The 16185-nt window shown below is 41.6% G+C and overlaps 1 protein-coding gene across 1 annotated transcript in view; it reads left to right on the top strand.

Moving 5' to 3' along the window:
- Positions 1–2064: 2064 nt before the first annotated feature.
- The window catches only part of ASIC2 (acid sensing ion channel subunit 2), a 120241-nt gene continuing 106120 nt past the window's right edge, over positions 2065–16185 (top strand). The window contains exon 1 of the mRNA XM_053454107.1: positions 2065–2877. Within this exon, the coding sequence (XP_053310082.1) occupies positions 2314–2877 (564 nt within the window). The 5' untranslated portion in view covers positions 2065–2313. The remainder of the gene's footprint in view (positions 2878–16185) is intronic.

The raw sequence follows: 16185 nt of genomic DNA, 5'->3' as shown, positions 1-16185 counted from the left end.
CCAAGGCAAAAAAAAAATACTATGGTATTCATACCCTCACAAACAACGGTATTATTGGGTGAAGTATTTTTGTAACACGTGATTGGTAACATTGGAGAAGCAACTAGTGGGGTCGGAAACAAGACAACCCCATAGATTTTGGTCAAAAATAGGACCAAGAGTCTGTGGTGTATTTATGGGTCACTGTTCTAGACCTGACCTAGGACAGTAGGACAAGCCGCTCCCATCTATGTGACCGATGGACTTCCTCCGGAACTTCATGTCTTCTTTAGGTACATCATATCCCGGGGAGGGGTCCTTCCGACTCTGCAGAGCTTGGTGCAATATAAATGGGACGGTTTCAAGAGAGAACTTTGATCTTCCCCAGCTGTCTAAACACCACCAGGACCCTCAGCCGTGCAACAGAGTGAAAATGCCTTTAAAAAGTCTATATTATAATCTGTTTTATCCATTCGGCAAACAAAAATAGCCCCATGTGGGCCACAGTAAACCTTTGACATTTTTGGCTTATGAGTGGGAACTCTCCAGGTTTCACCCGCAGACTCAGGTCGACAGCTAAATCCTCAACATCGTGGGAGCGGGGCCCTGACCCATTTCCCCTTAAATGGGGGGGGTGGGGTGTCCCGCGTCCACTGGGGTCCCTGGGAATGACGGCGACATCAGTGGGTTGTCCTGGCCGCATCCCGCAAGGGGGGCTCTGGGTAGCTCTTATGCTTATGGGATGACCTACAGACTTGCATAAGACGTATCATAAAGCATGACCTTAGTGTGGTAATGACATTTGAACACCATTGTTCCCTACTAGTAAATATTCTATGCTTATCGAACCTCGAGCTTTTAGATTTTTGTTATCCAGGTTTTAACACCATTTAAACACCATTTATCGTAAACCCTCTGGACATTTCAAGCAGTGTTGGACTCCCACCCCCAGCAGGCTCTATCGACTTTTCCAGCCTGTCATACTTTAAGATTGGCAGATTTTGCCAATGTATCACATTTTGTTGCTTAAACATTTTATTCCAGATGAAGACATTATATACTGATCTCATTTTTTCAACCACAGGGGCAGAATCTTTCATGCCTGACTTGTTTATGTTTGGAGAGCTGCCATCATGTTAAGCTTATAGATACCAAAGAGACTGCAACTGTCAGTTTTGAGCTGGGAATTAAGAAGGAGCACACTGACAGCCGATCACTTGTTTGCATGAGGTTTCTGTGTTCCGGCACAGTAGGGTATCATTCGTCCTAATTTATTACCCTTATTCCCAGCTTCCAACCTGTTACTTTTTTTGTTGCAGAACAGGACCAGCGACATGTGCGTCCGTTAAAAGGAATGTATTGGAGAGTTAGCGTGTGTATGTGTGCGGGGAAAAAGGAAACTTGGCACACACATAACAACAATACCCGGGACACATTTTCAGCCTCCAGGTCAGCAAACAAATCTTTTAATGCTTGAGATATATCTGCTTTTCCCCTGGTGTGTTACTGAGCTGAAAATAAAAAACTGCCGATAAAAAAAAATAATAATGTAACTCTCCAGCTGTGACTTTTTCAGTTTATTACTGCCCTGGAGGCAACTGAAGTAACCCCCTCCTATAGTTTCCCTACAGTGTTAGTGTGTGCTGCTGTCCTACAATGGTCTGTAATGGATATGCAGACAAATACATTGAGGGGATGTGATGCGTGTATACTCAGCTCCTTCTCGTCACCTCTGCTGCTTTCTCGTCAAGGACTGCTGTGGAGGCAGAAGGAAGGTGGATGGATGAGAGAACTGAGAGAGCTGCATTAATTCCAGAGATCGGTCATTAAGAAAATAAACCTTCTATGATATCCTCCTCCGGGGAAAAGCCAAGCTTGTCTGCTCCGCTAGTTATCGCGCATACACTGCTGTACGCTGGTTTGAAATCTTTTTTTTTTTTTTTTTTTATTCATCGGGCTGCTTGGCTTGTTTAATCACATTTCTTCTCTGTCTGCTCGTGAGAACGAGGTGGGGATGGAGCGAGAGAGAGAGAGAAAGATGAATTCCGCTTCTATTGGCCGGAATATCTTTCTCTCCCCACCCACAGCAGTTCGACCTCACCTTAGTGTCTCCCCACGCACATCGAACCCTCCTTATCGCAATGAAGAAACCTACAGCCAGAGTTTCTATGGATTTTATTTATAAACAATTACCCCCAACAGTCGATCATTGAGTTGACAGCATCTAGGGGAAGGAGGGGGGTACTGTGTGGGTCTGCTTCTCTTGTTTGATGTAGGGAGGATTTTAAAAAACAGAAACTGGAGGTGACTAACCTACACCTCCCTGGTGGAAAGATGGATCTGAAGGAAACCCCCAGCGAGGATAGTTTGGGAAGCTTTCACCCTTCCAACATTCAGATCTTTGCCAACACATCCACACTTCATGGGATCCGCCACATCTTTGTCTATGGTCCCCTGACACTCCGCCGCTTCTTGTGGACGGTGGCATTTGTGGGTTCCCTGGGCCTCCTCCTTCTTGAGAGTTCCGAGAGAGTGGCCTTTTACTTTTCCTACCAACATGTCACCAAAGTAGACCAAGTGGTAGCCGACAGTCTGGTATTCCCAGCTGTCACCATCTGCAACATCAACTCTTATCGCTTCTCCAGGATCACCACCAATGACCTGTACCATGCCGGAGAGCTGTTGGAGCTTCTGGATGTCAACGGGCAAATTGTGGAACCTCACTTGGCTGACCCAGATGTCTTAGCCATTCTGCAGGAGAAGACCATGTTTAAGCACTTCAAACCCAAGACCTTCTGTATGGGGGAGTTCATAGAAAGGACTGGTCACGACTTGAAAGAAATGATGCTGTACTGTAAGTTCAAAGGCCACGAGTGCAACCACAGGGATTTCAAACCGGTGAGTACTATGGATCTATGACAAGCATGAAAGATGTTCACCTCTAGAAACTGGTAGGGGTCAGCAGTTAAAATGAGTTCCATGTACCAAGGCAGTCTGAAGTATGTGCTGTGCCTGTAATCTTTGTGTGAGTTACATGAGAATCTTGAATCGGCTGTAGCAACATGTTGACGGGATTCTAGAGTGAAGCAGACATTTAATGCACTATCCAGGTCATCCCATTCTGTAATTTAACCAACGCTTTTCCTTCTCGTACCGGTTTACGAATAGAATCACGGTTCACACGGGTTCAGTCATTTCAAAGAAATTCTTGATACACCAAGGCTAAGAGATGCAGCCAAAAGAGGGAGCGTTTCTTTCAGCCAAAGGGCCACATGATTGTCTCTTATCCACATGGCACGTGGATACGAGGCCTGCCAAAAATTTCTGGATACATTCAACTAGAATCTGGGTATCGTCCATCCTTTTTCTTATTTATAGAATGCCAAGAAATTATCTTAACATCATTTTTATTGGCTCACTTGGAGAGATTCACACAATTTAGTTGGTAGAGAAGCAACAGGTCTCAGTCTTCAGGGTATAGAGCACACAATCTGTACAGTTTGACCATCGGTTTACTGAGAGACATATTGATTGATTTCCTGCAGGTGATGACTTTGAGAATTGATTGTTGAAGGGTGTTGCAAATGACGGTATCCGTGTTATAGATTTATAAGGAACGATGTGCGTGCCACGGAGGTGCCCCCCGGATCAGAGAAATGATACGGATTTTGGAATTTTTGAAGAACCTGCCCGGGATTAATACTTCCTGGATATGGGAATAATTAACCAAAACACATGATCTCAGACAGGAAGTAGCTGAAATCTCTCTTCCTGTTTAGAAATATAATGTTTTGTTTCCACGTCAAAGTTTGTATTGGCCTGGTTTGGCAACACTCCACCCTGAAACCACCTTGGTGCGTTGCCAGCCCACATTACTGGGCTATCATGGGACCTGTAGATGCCCAAGATGCCCATGGTGAGCTGAAGTTGTTCATCTGTACGATACGTAAAGGCTGGGAAAGGCATTAGCTAATTTTCTATTCTGTTAACAACAGATTGCATGCAGGTTCCGAGGTCAAATAGGACATTACTCGACATATTTCATATACTCTAAATGCTGGCTGTAGATAATATACGGTTTGTACATAGTGTGCGGAGCAATTTATAACATATCCTGTACATATCTGTTATATGTATATATATCATATATACATGAGCATTGCTATAGGGCGGGTTATATGGAGTAATAGGAGGAGTTAAAGGGCGGGTTATATGGAGTAATAGGAGGGGTTATAGGGCGGGTTATATGGAGTAATAGGAGGAGTTATAGGGCGGGTTATGTGGAGCAATAGGAGGGGTTATAGGGCGGGTTATATGGAGTAATAGGGGGAGTAATTTGGCGGGTTATGTGGAGTAATAGGAGGGGTTATAGGGAGGGTTATATGGAGTAATAGGGGCAGTTATAGGGCGGGTTATGTGGAGTAATAGGAGGGGTTATAGGGCGGGTTATGTGGAGTAATAGGAGGGGTTATAGGGAGGGTTATACAGAGTAATAGGAGGCATTATATGAAGGGTATATGGAATAATACAAAGGCTTATAAGGGAGGGATGAATACCTGATAATTGAATTTTGTAAATCAAATGTATGACACTATTGAATCAATAAACTGCAAATTGATCTTTTTTTCTCAAATCAAATACATTTCTATGTGAATGAAGCCACGGGCCTGCTATTACTGGATCCTTCACTTGAGCTTAATGGCCTTACATTCTAAGCACGGTTGATAAAGGAAAAATACAGGTCCACTGGGGACAACTGTTTAATTAGGAATTATTAGTATGTTTGGCCAACATTTTAGAGCTATTAAAAAATTCATATTATGTACCGCTAAATAGCAGAATAAGACAAATGGGATTATTCATCTTAAAATACAGGGCTGCGGAATAATGGCTGTTATTACAGACTGCGATTGCTGCATTTATTCTCTTACCGTTCGAATATTTCCATAGACGCTTCACCTAGAAATAAACAGTATACCGGGGCGGAATACTCTGCCAGCAGTTTAATTTTATTTTTACCAAAAGCTGGCAAGAAGACTATGCGTCAGCATTAAAAAAAAAATAAACATTTTAATGCAAGTAAATGCATTTTTCCAGTATTTCATGAAAATGACAGGTAACATGAAAAGGCTAAGTACCTCTGGAGAAATGTAGTAGAAATTCTAATTATTGGAACAAATTTGGGGTTCTTCAAGAAGAGCCCTGTTTAATGTATGGTAATATAGGAGGTTTCTTGAAAGTAATCTCTGTATACATCATACAGGGCTAGCTCTGCCCCTTCCACAGCAGAAGCTCATTGGAGTCAGTCATAATGTGAGTGATATCAGGAAATCATATTTCTAAATCTTCCACGTGTCTCTGAATACATTACCATGGCCAGCTAAACATTACTGTATTCAGAGAGTTAATACATTTTATGCTGACTAATCACGATATATTCTACATTACAGAAAGATTTCGGACTGAAAGTACAAACACAATGGGTTTTATACAGTAGCCAATGTTCTGATCAATAATACAGCACTATGAATTTCGGGTTAATGTAGGTGACTCAGATCTCATTACACAACTGAGTCTATGCCGATGGTAAGAAAACCACTCCAGAGAGGTAATTCTTTCTAAAACCTCAAGAAATGTAATTAAGAATGCATTGAAGGAAAAGCTATTGGCAAAATACATAGGAATATTAAAACATAATCAAACAAACCAAGACAGTGTAAAGTGGGTTTACTCAAGAACAACCTAAAATGGAAAAAAGATTGAAGTGCCCCAAAAGGTGCCATTGTCTGGAATACTTAACTTCCCAGCCTGTGTTATACAGAGTCTAAATGACATAATAAATATGCTGTTTGCGAGGGCATGTGAGTGCCGACGAGTTAGAGGAAAGGGCATGCAAAGTCCCTTTTAAAGTCACAGACTATAATCCATCAGTTGATTTTTTTCAACTGATGGATGTCACCAAAATATCACATGACTGGCGACAATGACGGCCTCCTGACAGGCGCATAGTCGAGATGTGGGCCCCACCTGAAAAAAGAGACCCCACCCAAATACCATTCCCCAAATGAAACACAGACACCAGAAATGTAGTGGAAAAATTATTTATCCACAGCTTGAAAAGAACATAAAAACAAAAATCATCGTCATACAAAACATTAGAATACAAATAGCCCGACACCACCCACACCATGACAATGACCCCCAATAAATTAACAGTGACCAAAAAACATAACAATAAAGTGCCAACAATTTACATTTCCAACTCCAAAATAGGGGTATACCCAGATACCCCTACACCCCCTGGTTCTGAGCCACAGACCAGCTCGAAACCTACAAAAACCACCACCATCAACCTTTCATTCACCTTTTCCACGAAAAAACCCCATACAAGAATTCCAAAACTTGCCACTCCACCCCGCCGCTGTGACAAGACGGGAAAAAACCCCCACCCCAAACTCAAAATTAGGGAGGGAGGGAGGGACAACAAGCAGATTAAAAGAGAGATAACAAAATGGATGCTACCTATTTATAACACCCAACCCCTAACCTAACTGACCAATAAAATTAAACCAAAACCTCTAAGGCCCACCTCCTAGCACTGTCAGGGCCTCCTCCGCTAAGCTGTGCTTGCTCCAATGGCTTCAAAACCATTTGCTGAAATGCTTTACTGTGTTAGTGTATAAAACAATGTTTTTTAATAGCCAAATAATCATTTTTTATGATTCCGCGATGGCCTTGAATTTCACCTTTTATCCTCTTATGTAACATAAATAAAAGGTGGAGGTTTTCGTCTTGGTGTCCCTGGAGCCAAGGCCTGGGATTGGGTCTACAGATAACTCAGACTCTTGTAGTTACTTCTGCCTGAACTTAGACATGTTCTCCTGTTCTCATGATTTGAGGGGCCCCCAAACTCTGCTTGCCCTGGGCCCCTCCATTCCTGAGGGCAATCCTGTCCTATACACAACTAATAAGAGTCCGTAAAAAGAATACATAGCTTTCTTCCCAATATGTTTAATACAGTTGATTTGTATAATTTTTATTCCATTTAGTGATGTTTTGGTGAAGCAGTAGCCACGGCTAGAGGAGTGAACATACAGAGACTTTGTGATATAACTATTCGGAACTAAAGTGTCCACGGAATAGTGAATTGTGTCTTACACTCTCAAGACTGAAGATTTTTATGCCAAGATCACCATACCCGGCTTGCATGCCACCATAGCTACAAAACCCTAACCCAACTGCACGCGGTGCCTTGAAGAGCAAGCTTGATATGGAAGCCAAAGAACCCAAAGAAACCCTTCCAAGGTTCATCAAGCAAGCTTCTTCCTGAGGGCAAGGATATTAAGAGATACTAAAAACATAACCAGAACATCCATCCTGATTTGGCTTTTACAGCTTCTGTTTATTTTATTTTTCAGCTTGTATATCGCTAAAAGTTATAGAAGAAAGCTTGAAAAGGGTCACTTCTCATGAGTATTTGCGTGTGTCGTTGGACAGGCGTGTCGTTTGCTGGCTGTGTGTTGGACACACTAATAAACCAATCTCTGATGTCCCATTTCCGATGACCGCTTGAAGAACAACTGCAATTATCATAGGCTGATATAATCCCATATGATCCAGGGTAACATTCAGGAACGTGAACAAGTTACAGTCCATAAAAGAAGAAACTCAAAGCGTCAAATCGGATCGTTGTTAATTAGTAACTGTGAAGGTTTTTTCTCTCTTTGTTTTTCAAAGAAAAAATAAAAGTATTACCTCCTTCTCAAAAGAACCTTGTTGATACCTTGATCGTGGTTAAAAAAAACCCTATTGTAGGCTTGTGCTGCTGGATCTTTGGACCGATTATTGAGACGTTTAATGAAATGCCATTTAAACGGTTGGCCGGAAATAATTTTATGAATAAATACGCCCAATCCAAATCCTCGGGGTACCTCGCTCTCTACCTATTTCTGACTTCTCAGCACAAACCTTGATTCAGACAGCGCTGCCACTTGCCAAGTTCGCAGCAGAGTGTTCCCTGCTGGGACTATTAGTAACTCCTGAGTGGCTAATGACTCCTTGGTCTTCAAATTATCTTCCGAAGCTTCGCCTTGTGTGAAATATTTAAACATTCTCGCTGTTACATTAAAATAAATGTTTCATCGAGTGCCTGGCCTGCAGTATATTTTTTTTCCCCAGTGGGTTTATTTTTTTCCAGTAGGATTTCCGCCCCCCTGCGTTGAGTTTTTGCGAAATTCTTTACCTGGGTATTTTTGGCCTCTGGCCTAACCTTGTGGGAAACGACCAGGACTACCTGCTTACTTTAGTTGGTGGTCCCGCTGATGCCACTAGTGGACCCACTGACGTCGGTGGGCATTTGTGGTGACGTTGTGGACCCCCCCATTTAAGGGGTAAATGAGTGGGGAGTGGGGGGGTGTCAGGACCCCAATCCCACGACCCGCAGGATACGGGTGACGACCCGGAGAAGTGGGAACGTTCCCAGGTATGATAAAGGGTTAAAGCTAAAATCAGCCCTGCAAGAACGACTCCACGGGACCAGAGAGACCACGTTTTTACTCATTTAAAAGCCATGAATAATAATACTAGACCCAGGACAAGCTAGATTGTTTTTTTCTCCGCATTGCAAACTTGACTTTCAATAAAAGTAAACCGATATTATCTCAAAATGAAAGGCTGCCAGTCAAAGCCCGCAAGGGAAGCCCCAGAAAACTAAGGTAAATAACTTAATTGCCTCAAAACCATCCAGAACCATTCAGCAATGGCCCGGACTGGGAAATTATGCGCCGTTCTCCAGTTCATGTCTAGTTAAAAGGGATTTAGTCAACAGAATCACAAAAAGGACAACTGCTTTTAGACGGGTGGGTATTTCATAGCCATGGTGCTCCGACTCCCCGGCCCTTTAATAGCGATTTCAGAGCATACGCTTTATCGTATTATATTAAAAGACAAAAAACCTTGCATTTTCTGCTTCAAAACAATGATACGTTTCACGTAGTGCAATGTCCTTATCAGTTATACATTTGCTACGGGCTATTTGGCATTTTTAGTATTAGCTCTTATTTTAGCCCAATTCGCAAGAAAAAAAACAAACACCATAACCCAGCAGATATAATCCAATAATCTAATTAAAAATAAATATAAATTTACATAATATAGATTACAAGTTCCATGAAAAAGAAAATATTATTCTAGTTAAGCATAGCCTCCAGTGCTGTATACAGTAATAACCCCCCAGCACTGTATATATTAATAACCCCCCAGCGCTGTATACAGTAATAACCCCCAGCCCTGTATACAGTAATAACCCCGCAGCCCTGTATACAGTAATAACCCCCAGTGCTGTATACAGTAATAACCCCCCAGCGTTGTATACAATAATATAACTCCCCCCCCAGCGCTGTATACAGTAATAACCCCCCAGCGTTGTATACAATAATATAACCCCCAGCGCTGTATACAGCCCACCAACGCCAGTACACCTGCCCAACCGCTACCCGAAAAGAACAGGCTCTAGGTAGCCGGAGCCTGGATGTTCCCAGGTGTGATGGTAACGAGTCAGGGTGTTTGTCTAGTGGATTGGGCTCAGAAAACAGAGCGAGGACTGTGAAAGCTGCCTGTAAACATTATATTACGGGGCAAAAACTACAACTGCTATAAAAAAAAAAGAAAAAAAGCTCAATATGAATGAAAACTTATTCTTAATCTGAAAATTGTAGGATTTCCCACTCAGCGGGACGGATTGGCCTCCTGAGCACTATGCTGGATTCTCCTGGTGGAAGATAAAAAATCCAAAGCTACGCAGTTGGCATTTTGCTTAATGACTTAATACGGTAAAGTTTGATGAGGTAACACTGTGCTTATAACCTGTTTTGCCTCATTTACACATCATTCTTTGCTATCGTCACCGACCCGCTTCCCCTTTGTCTGAAGGACAAATGTTGTTTTTCTTACGGAGCCTTATTTTCCCAGACATGATAGATACCTACTGCCGAACGCCATCTCTCTACATGACCTCTCGGGGACTCATTTTGGATTTTCAGTGCTAAATAATTGGTTTGCAAGCTGTTCTAGTGTGAAATCTCTACCCCGGTGTCTGAATGAACTCCAAGCAAATTCCCACCTTCAGATACTTCAAGAGGTTCATCGACTAGAAGAAAGAAGACCTGTCAGCGAGGAGAAGAAACATCTCCCGGTTCAACCTGTGAAAAATGTATCAGTTTCATATCCAAAAATACTCTTTTAGAATCCAAAATAGAAGCCGGTGGAAAATTTACCGTATTAGAGATAACATTAAACATTGATTGCACTCTCTAGCAAGTAAACCTTAGCTTTGTCATTTTATTCTTTTTAACATGTTTTAAAAAAAAAACAACAACACTTTTTGGGGACAACCAACCAATCAGAGCTCGCTCTTGTGCCACATGACATGACAAATGAGGCAAAAAAAATTTAGCATGATGAAATAATTATTTCTAGGAAAGGTTTGGGCATTTCATGCTCCTCATGCTGCATTTAGACATAAAAAGTTACATTTGCAGAGTAGGTGGAACTGCATCTTTAATTTTTTTTAAAAAAGCATTTTGTAAAACAATTTGGTGAAAAATAGTAAAAAAAAAACATAGTATGATGAGAAGGAATATATAATGAGCATAACGGGAAATTATTTGCTTCAAAGACAAGTGATCTGTAGTAAAACTTGTAATTAAGTATTCAAAAACTGCTAAAGCATTGAGAAATGTGTTAATATGACATATAAAGAGCTTTTTTTTTTTTTTTTTGCTCCGTTGATTAACCAATCTAGCGTAACTGTATGAGCGTTGCTGATTCCACAGCACTGGAATTCAAATTTGGCCAAAAACGGGTCAGATTGCGAAGGCCGGTGGGGTCTTCTCTGCTGTCGGGTTTGACGTTTTAATTAATATTAATGTGGGCTTATTACTTTTCTAATTAAGAAGCAAAATTGCTGAGCTTGTATCCCCAAAAGCGCAATAAGTGCAGAAAAAACATAGAACAATTGAATTTTGCAAAGTCAGCTTTGGAAATAATGTCTGGCAAAAGACGTGTTGTGCTCAGCTCTCCTGTACCAGCCCACCTTCCCAAGACGTATTGTTAATAAACTGAACCCTCAGCTGTCATATTTCAGCTCCAAAAAAAAATAAGATTGCCTTGTTGGTCCTAGAGACGTTTGAGATTAGTAACCTCCGTTCATATGGTAAGACTCACATGAGCGTTTAAGACCTCCTAGGTCCAAGAAGAGACCACCAACTCTTCATCTCGCTTGATGAAAAAAAGCTTCTGTAGCCTACCATTCGCTCAGGTTCCCAAAACACCTCAGACTTCATAGGAGCTTCCATATCTCGACATCCTTTGATTGATATTAAGACAGACTCTAGTAGAAACCGTTCTTGTGTGTTGGCCTAAACTTCAACGTCAACCGAAGCCTTACCTACACCCGGTCAAGTTCTTCCACACCAAATTCATCCAAACATGTCTTTATGGAGCTTGCTTTGTGCGATGGGGCGCAGTCATGCTGGAATAGAAAAAGGTCTTCCCCAAACTGTTTCCACAAAGTTGAAAGCACAGCATTGTCCAAAATGTCCCCCTTCATGGATTCCAAAGCACCTTAGACCCCAGCAAGTACTGTAGAATGGTGTATTTTCCAGTGTGAGTTTAACCTTGCCAAAATTTTGGAATTGGTAAATTTAATCTCTAAATATCCCATTGGCATTATGATCTTCAACAAGCCATTGATGTCCCTGTAGGGGACCTCTGACCATCTCAAACTAACATAAAAATCCAATCTAGTAGAACTGTGCGATTGGTCAACATTCTTTCCAATATAACATTTTCCCAACATGATGTAGACGCCATTCGCTATAACCAGCCTAACCATTATGATCATTTAGATTCAACCCACACTCCATAGTGAAGTTAACAAACAAGCCCGAATACTTGAACACTTCATTTGTAAGACAAACTCAATTGGCAACAATTTAAGATTACTAAATGCTCTTCTTGTTATATTGTATTAGTTAATGGCTTGCGCTATTGTTTTGTGTCGTATTAGATTCTCGGTTCTATCACCTTGCGTAGTGATAAGTCTACCCGAAAGATACATTATATAACTGTTTATGATAATAGTCTATATTATATGAAGCTGCGTGATAATATAGCTGCCATTAAGAGATATTCCATCACCGTGTGAGTGTTATTGTACTCTGTATCATTGTACGCATCTGCATGACAATATGTGTCACCAAGAATTATCTGGTCGCTCTGCTGGTGTGATTACTGTATGCAGCCGGGCTCCTCGAGGTTACTGTCCCGTATTGTGCTAAGATTTGGCCGTTTTCTCAGCCCAAATGAATATGGCAAGTTTGATGTGTGGTCAAGCGGAAAAGATTATCTTAGAAATAATTAGATCAGTTGGACCCCTAGGACAGAGGTGGACAGCGAGACTGAAGGATAGGGGTGGGAAGAGACATGGATGAAATGGAATGTTCAGAAGGAGAATAGAATGTGATCAAACAATGAAGGGTCTCCATAGATTTAAAAGGGGGGTATAAATGAAAATATAGGGGGTGCAATTACAGTTTTGGCTGGGAAATATATCCAGGGTTAATGTGTACAGTAGATTTATAAAAAGAACCTAAAAAGGCCTGGGTTTCGCTTTCCTTTGTCTAGATATCTACATGGTATGGAGGATTGTCTCTTGGACACAATGCCTCCTCTTGTTTTCCTGCTTACCATCGTAGAATCGTAGCCATCGTAGTATCATAGCCACGGTACCAAGAGATGCCAGCGTTATGGACAAACCTAACCTAAATAGAATGACCAATCATAAAGATAAATGATAAAGTCTAAGAATGAAGCCGAAAGAAAGACCCAAGTGCCATAGAGAGATTTATATCAATAGTATTATTGTTAGGAGACAAGAAACGTGACCTGCGGCAAATAGTGATCCTTGTATAAATTACATTCAGATCTGAGAAACCCTTCAACCCGTCCGTTTCTTTTTTTTTCATCTTGTCTCTTTTTATCTAATCGTGCAGATTTTTCTAAGTTTCTACAGTCAAACGGAGAGAAGCCCCCCCCCCCCGTTCCTCCGATGATTGAAGCCTTTGTGTAACGGATACCCAAGATGATCAATGAAGAATCAAACAGTACAGGGATTAGATGCGATTTAAGAGAAAGGGGGGCGAGGGAGAATCTGCGGGGGGATGCACCATTCCGGAGAAGATTGACGGAATTCGGAGACAGGAATAAGTTGTTCTAAATATAAAAAGGTGTTGGGGGAATTTGGCAACTAGAGTGGGGGGGGGTGGAGAGAATACAATAAGGCATAAAGAGGAGAGAGAGTGTAATTATAAGAGGACGGAGTGAAGTAGAAGGAGGGGGAGTTGTCGGAATACAAAGAGGGGGAGTTTGAGGAGAACAAGGAAGATACTGAAAGAATGGGAAACGAGAGGCATTCCAATGTTTTGTAAGTAATTTGCTAGAAGCTCGGTTAAAATGGGATCTCTCACGATTTTTATCACTAGTATCAGATTAAACCAGTTGTAGTTTTTGGCCCGTAATATAATGTTCTCAGGGAGTTCTCGATCTGTTATCTGAGCCCCAATCTACTAGATACCCTGACTCCTTATCATAACGCCTGTGGGAAACAATCTTAATCACCCAGTCGGACTCTCTGACTAATGAAAGTCTAAGGTGGAACGGACTTCATTAGCATTGCCATAAAGCATCAGCTCAGTGTGGTGTTTGAGCCGGGAAAGTCACCCAAAATATCATGTGGTCTCCAGATAAAGGGAGTTTTTGGTCAATGTTGACCGACATTACAATACGGCATTGGTGGGGTTATTACTCTATACAGCCTTAGCGGTTATTACTGTATACAATGCTGGGGGGTTATATTAATGTATACAGCCTTGGCGGTTATTACTGTATACAATGCTGGGGGGTTATTACTGTATACAGCACTGGGGGTTATTACTGTATACAGCACTGGAGGCTATTACTGTATACAGTACAGGGGGTTATTATTGTATACCTTGCTGGGGGGTTATTATTGTATACCGTGCTGGGGGGTTATTATTGTATACAGCGCTTGGGATTTATGCTCAAGAAGGAAAATATATTTTTTTCTATGAGACTTCACCTTCACCTTTTCAACATTGAAAGGCACTTATTTCAGATTTAGGGGTTTCTATAAACCGTATCAACTATAACTGATGTTGAACTAAAACTCAAATAATCCTCAAGGTTTAGTCCAAGGTCTGCAGCTGGTCGGACCCAGGAGCTCTGCTGAGAAAGCAAATTGCTGAAAATTCTACAGTGTTTTATTAGGACTGATCCTTGAAGACATAACTGTGTCTCTCCTTTTTTATTACTTTGTGTCAATTTCCCTCCTAGCACCCCACCTTTTGAAGCCCCCATCTCCATCTTTCTATATAAGATTCCTTCCTCTGGAAGGAGCCGACATCTTGGTTCACCAAATGGCCTTTGCTACCCTTAGAGGTTAAATAAATAGCAAAAGAAATAACAGTATACAGAACCACACTAGATACATGTATGTGCATTTTTGACATAGTGTTACAAATGTACTTTGTGTTTTACAGTGTAATAAAGGGGAGGTGATGGGGCATTGGTATTTTCCATGGTCATTTCACCTCCATACATCCGAGCCCCTGAAGTAGCACCAGGTATTCCATCTCACCTCTTGCTTTGGGACACCTGGCCAAGATTCTCCATCACAAGCCATAGGCAAAGAAGGTTAGGAGTTATGCCTATGGCTTATAATGGTAAATCTTGGCCAGAGTCTCCCACTGACCATCTCTCCTTATAAAAGGGAGCCTCTGGCTACCTGCTACGTGGCTACTCAATGGGCCGGTCAAAAGTGAGCTCACTGATCTCCCCAACCGGCGCATTAACACAATGGGCAGCCGTGCCGAGTCTACACAGTCTTCCATAGTTAACTTCAAAAGTTGGGCGACGGAATAGGACATCCTATCCTTGTGCACAGAAGTAAGTACATCGACGCGGTGGCAGGCGGCCCTGCCCTGCGTCATAATTCACTGTAATTTTAGTCTCTGAACTTACTTTTTTAATATAGCTTTTCATTGGGCTTATCTACATCCAACTCATTCCTTAAATATACCTCTTGGACCTTAGCGCTGAGCCTTGGGTCATTGCCCTCACTCTACTACAGAGCCAAACGATGGTCTTCCCAACTCCACAACGGAGCCACTGGCTTCTTTTCCCTACCCTACGAAGTGTGTATTCTCAGGGCCACCTTTTCCCAGGTAACGGCCAAAAAAATATTAGCTTTAAGAGTTTTTATATTTATTTTCATACTTGGAGCCTCTCCAAACTTGACCCAAAAGCTCCTAGCACTTCAACTGATTATCTTCATCCAATTCCTTCCTTAAATATAATTCTAGGACCAGACATCCTCTCCACGGAGAAACCGCTCATCATCTTACCTTCTCCTACCATCTCTGACCGATCCAGGAATCCATTACTTTTTAAAATATTACTCGCTCGCTCCTTTCGCTGCAGAGAGTATGAAACAGAAGACATTTATCACCTATAATGTTCAATCCCTTTCTTTGACACAGCGAGATAACTCAATCGGATAGTAGCAGGATGTAAAAGCCCAGATAGATTGCTACGCAACATGATATTGACGACATGGACACGTAGATATTAAGACTCCAATATCTCATCATTGTGAAAAATGGCAAGTGACATTCTCGGAAAAAGACCTATCAACATATAAAAATTCATACCTATATGTACATATATCGGAATAACAAGATGGTAATGTTATATGTGCACTGTGTATTCACAGCAATACCAGGTCTAACCAGAAAGTACATTTCATTTATATAAATCCCGTATGTAACCAGATGTGACATGCGTGTATACAAGCAAAACTCTGAAGGTAATATTTCAAACTATGAACAGCATTTTGGGGCATTTTTCAACTCAATTATTTCACTGTGCATTACGAAAACCAACCCCAGGGAGCTTTCCCTGCAAGAAAGTGGAGAGAGTTATCGAAAGCCATTTTGCTGATTATAGTAAGCATTATGCAGGGCACGCTCAGCCGGTCTTACAGGAGAACATCCCAGATGGAGGTGGATGAAAAACCTCATGTTTTTGATCAATTCTGCTCGTAAGAGGCACACTAAAGCTGATGAAAAC

Source organism: Spea bombifrons, chromosome 13 (genome assembly GCF_027358695.1).
Source record: "Spea bombifrons isolate aSpeBom1 chromosome 13, aSpeBom1.2.pri, whole genome shotgun sequence".
Taxonomy (NCBI): Eukaryota; Metazoa; Chordata; class Amphibia; order Anura; family Pelobatidae; genus Spea; species Spea bombifrons.
Note: the sequence above shows the minus strand (reverse complement) of the source record. Positions and strands in the feature narration are given on the sequence as shown.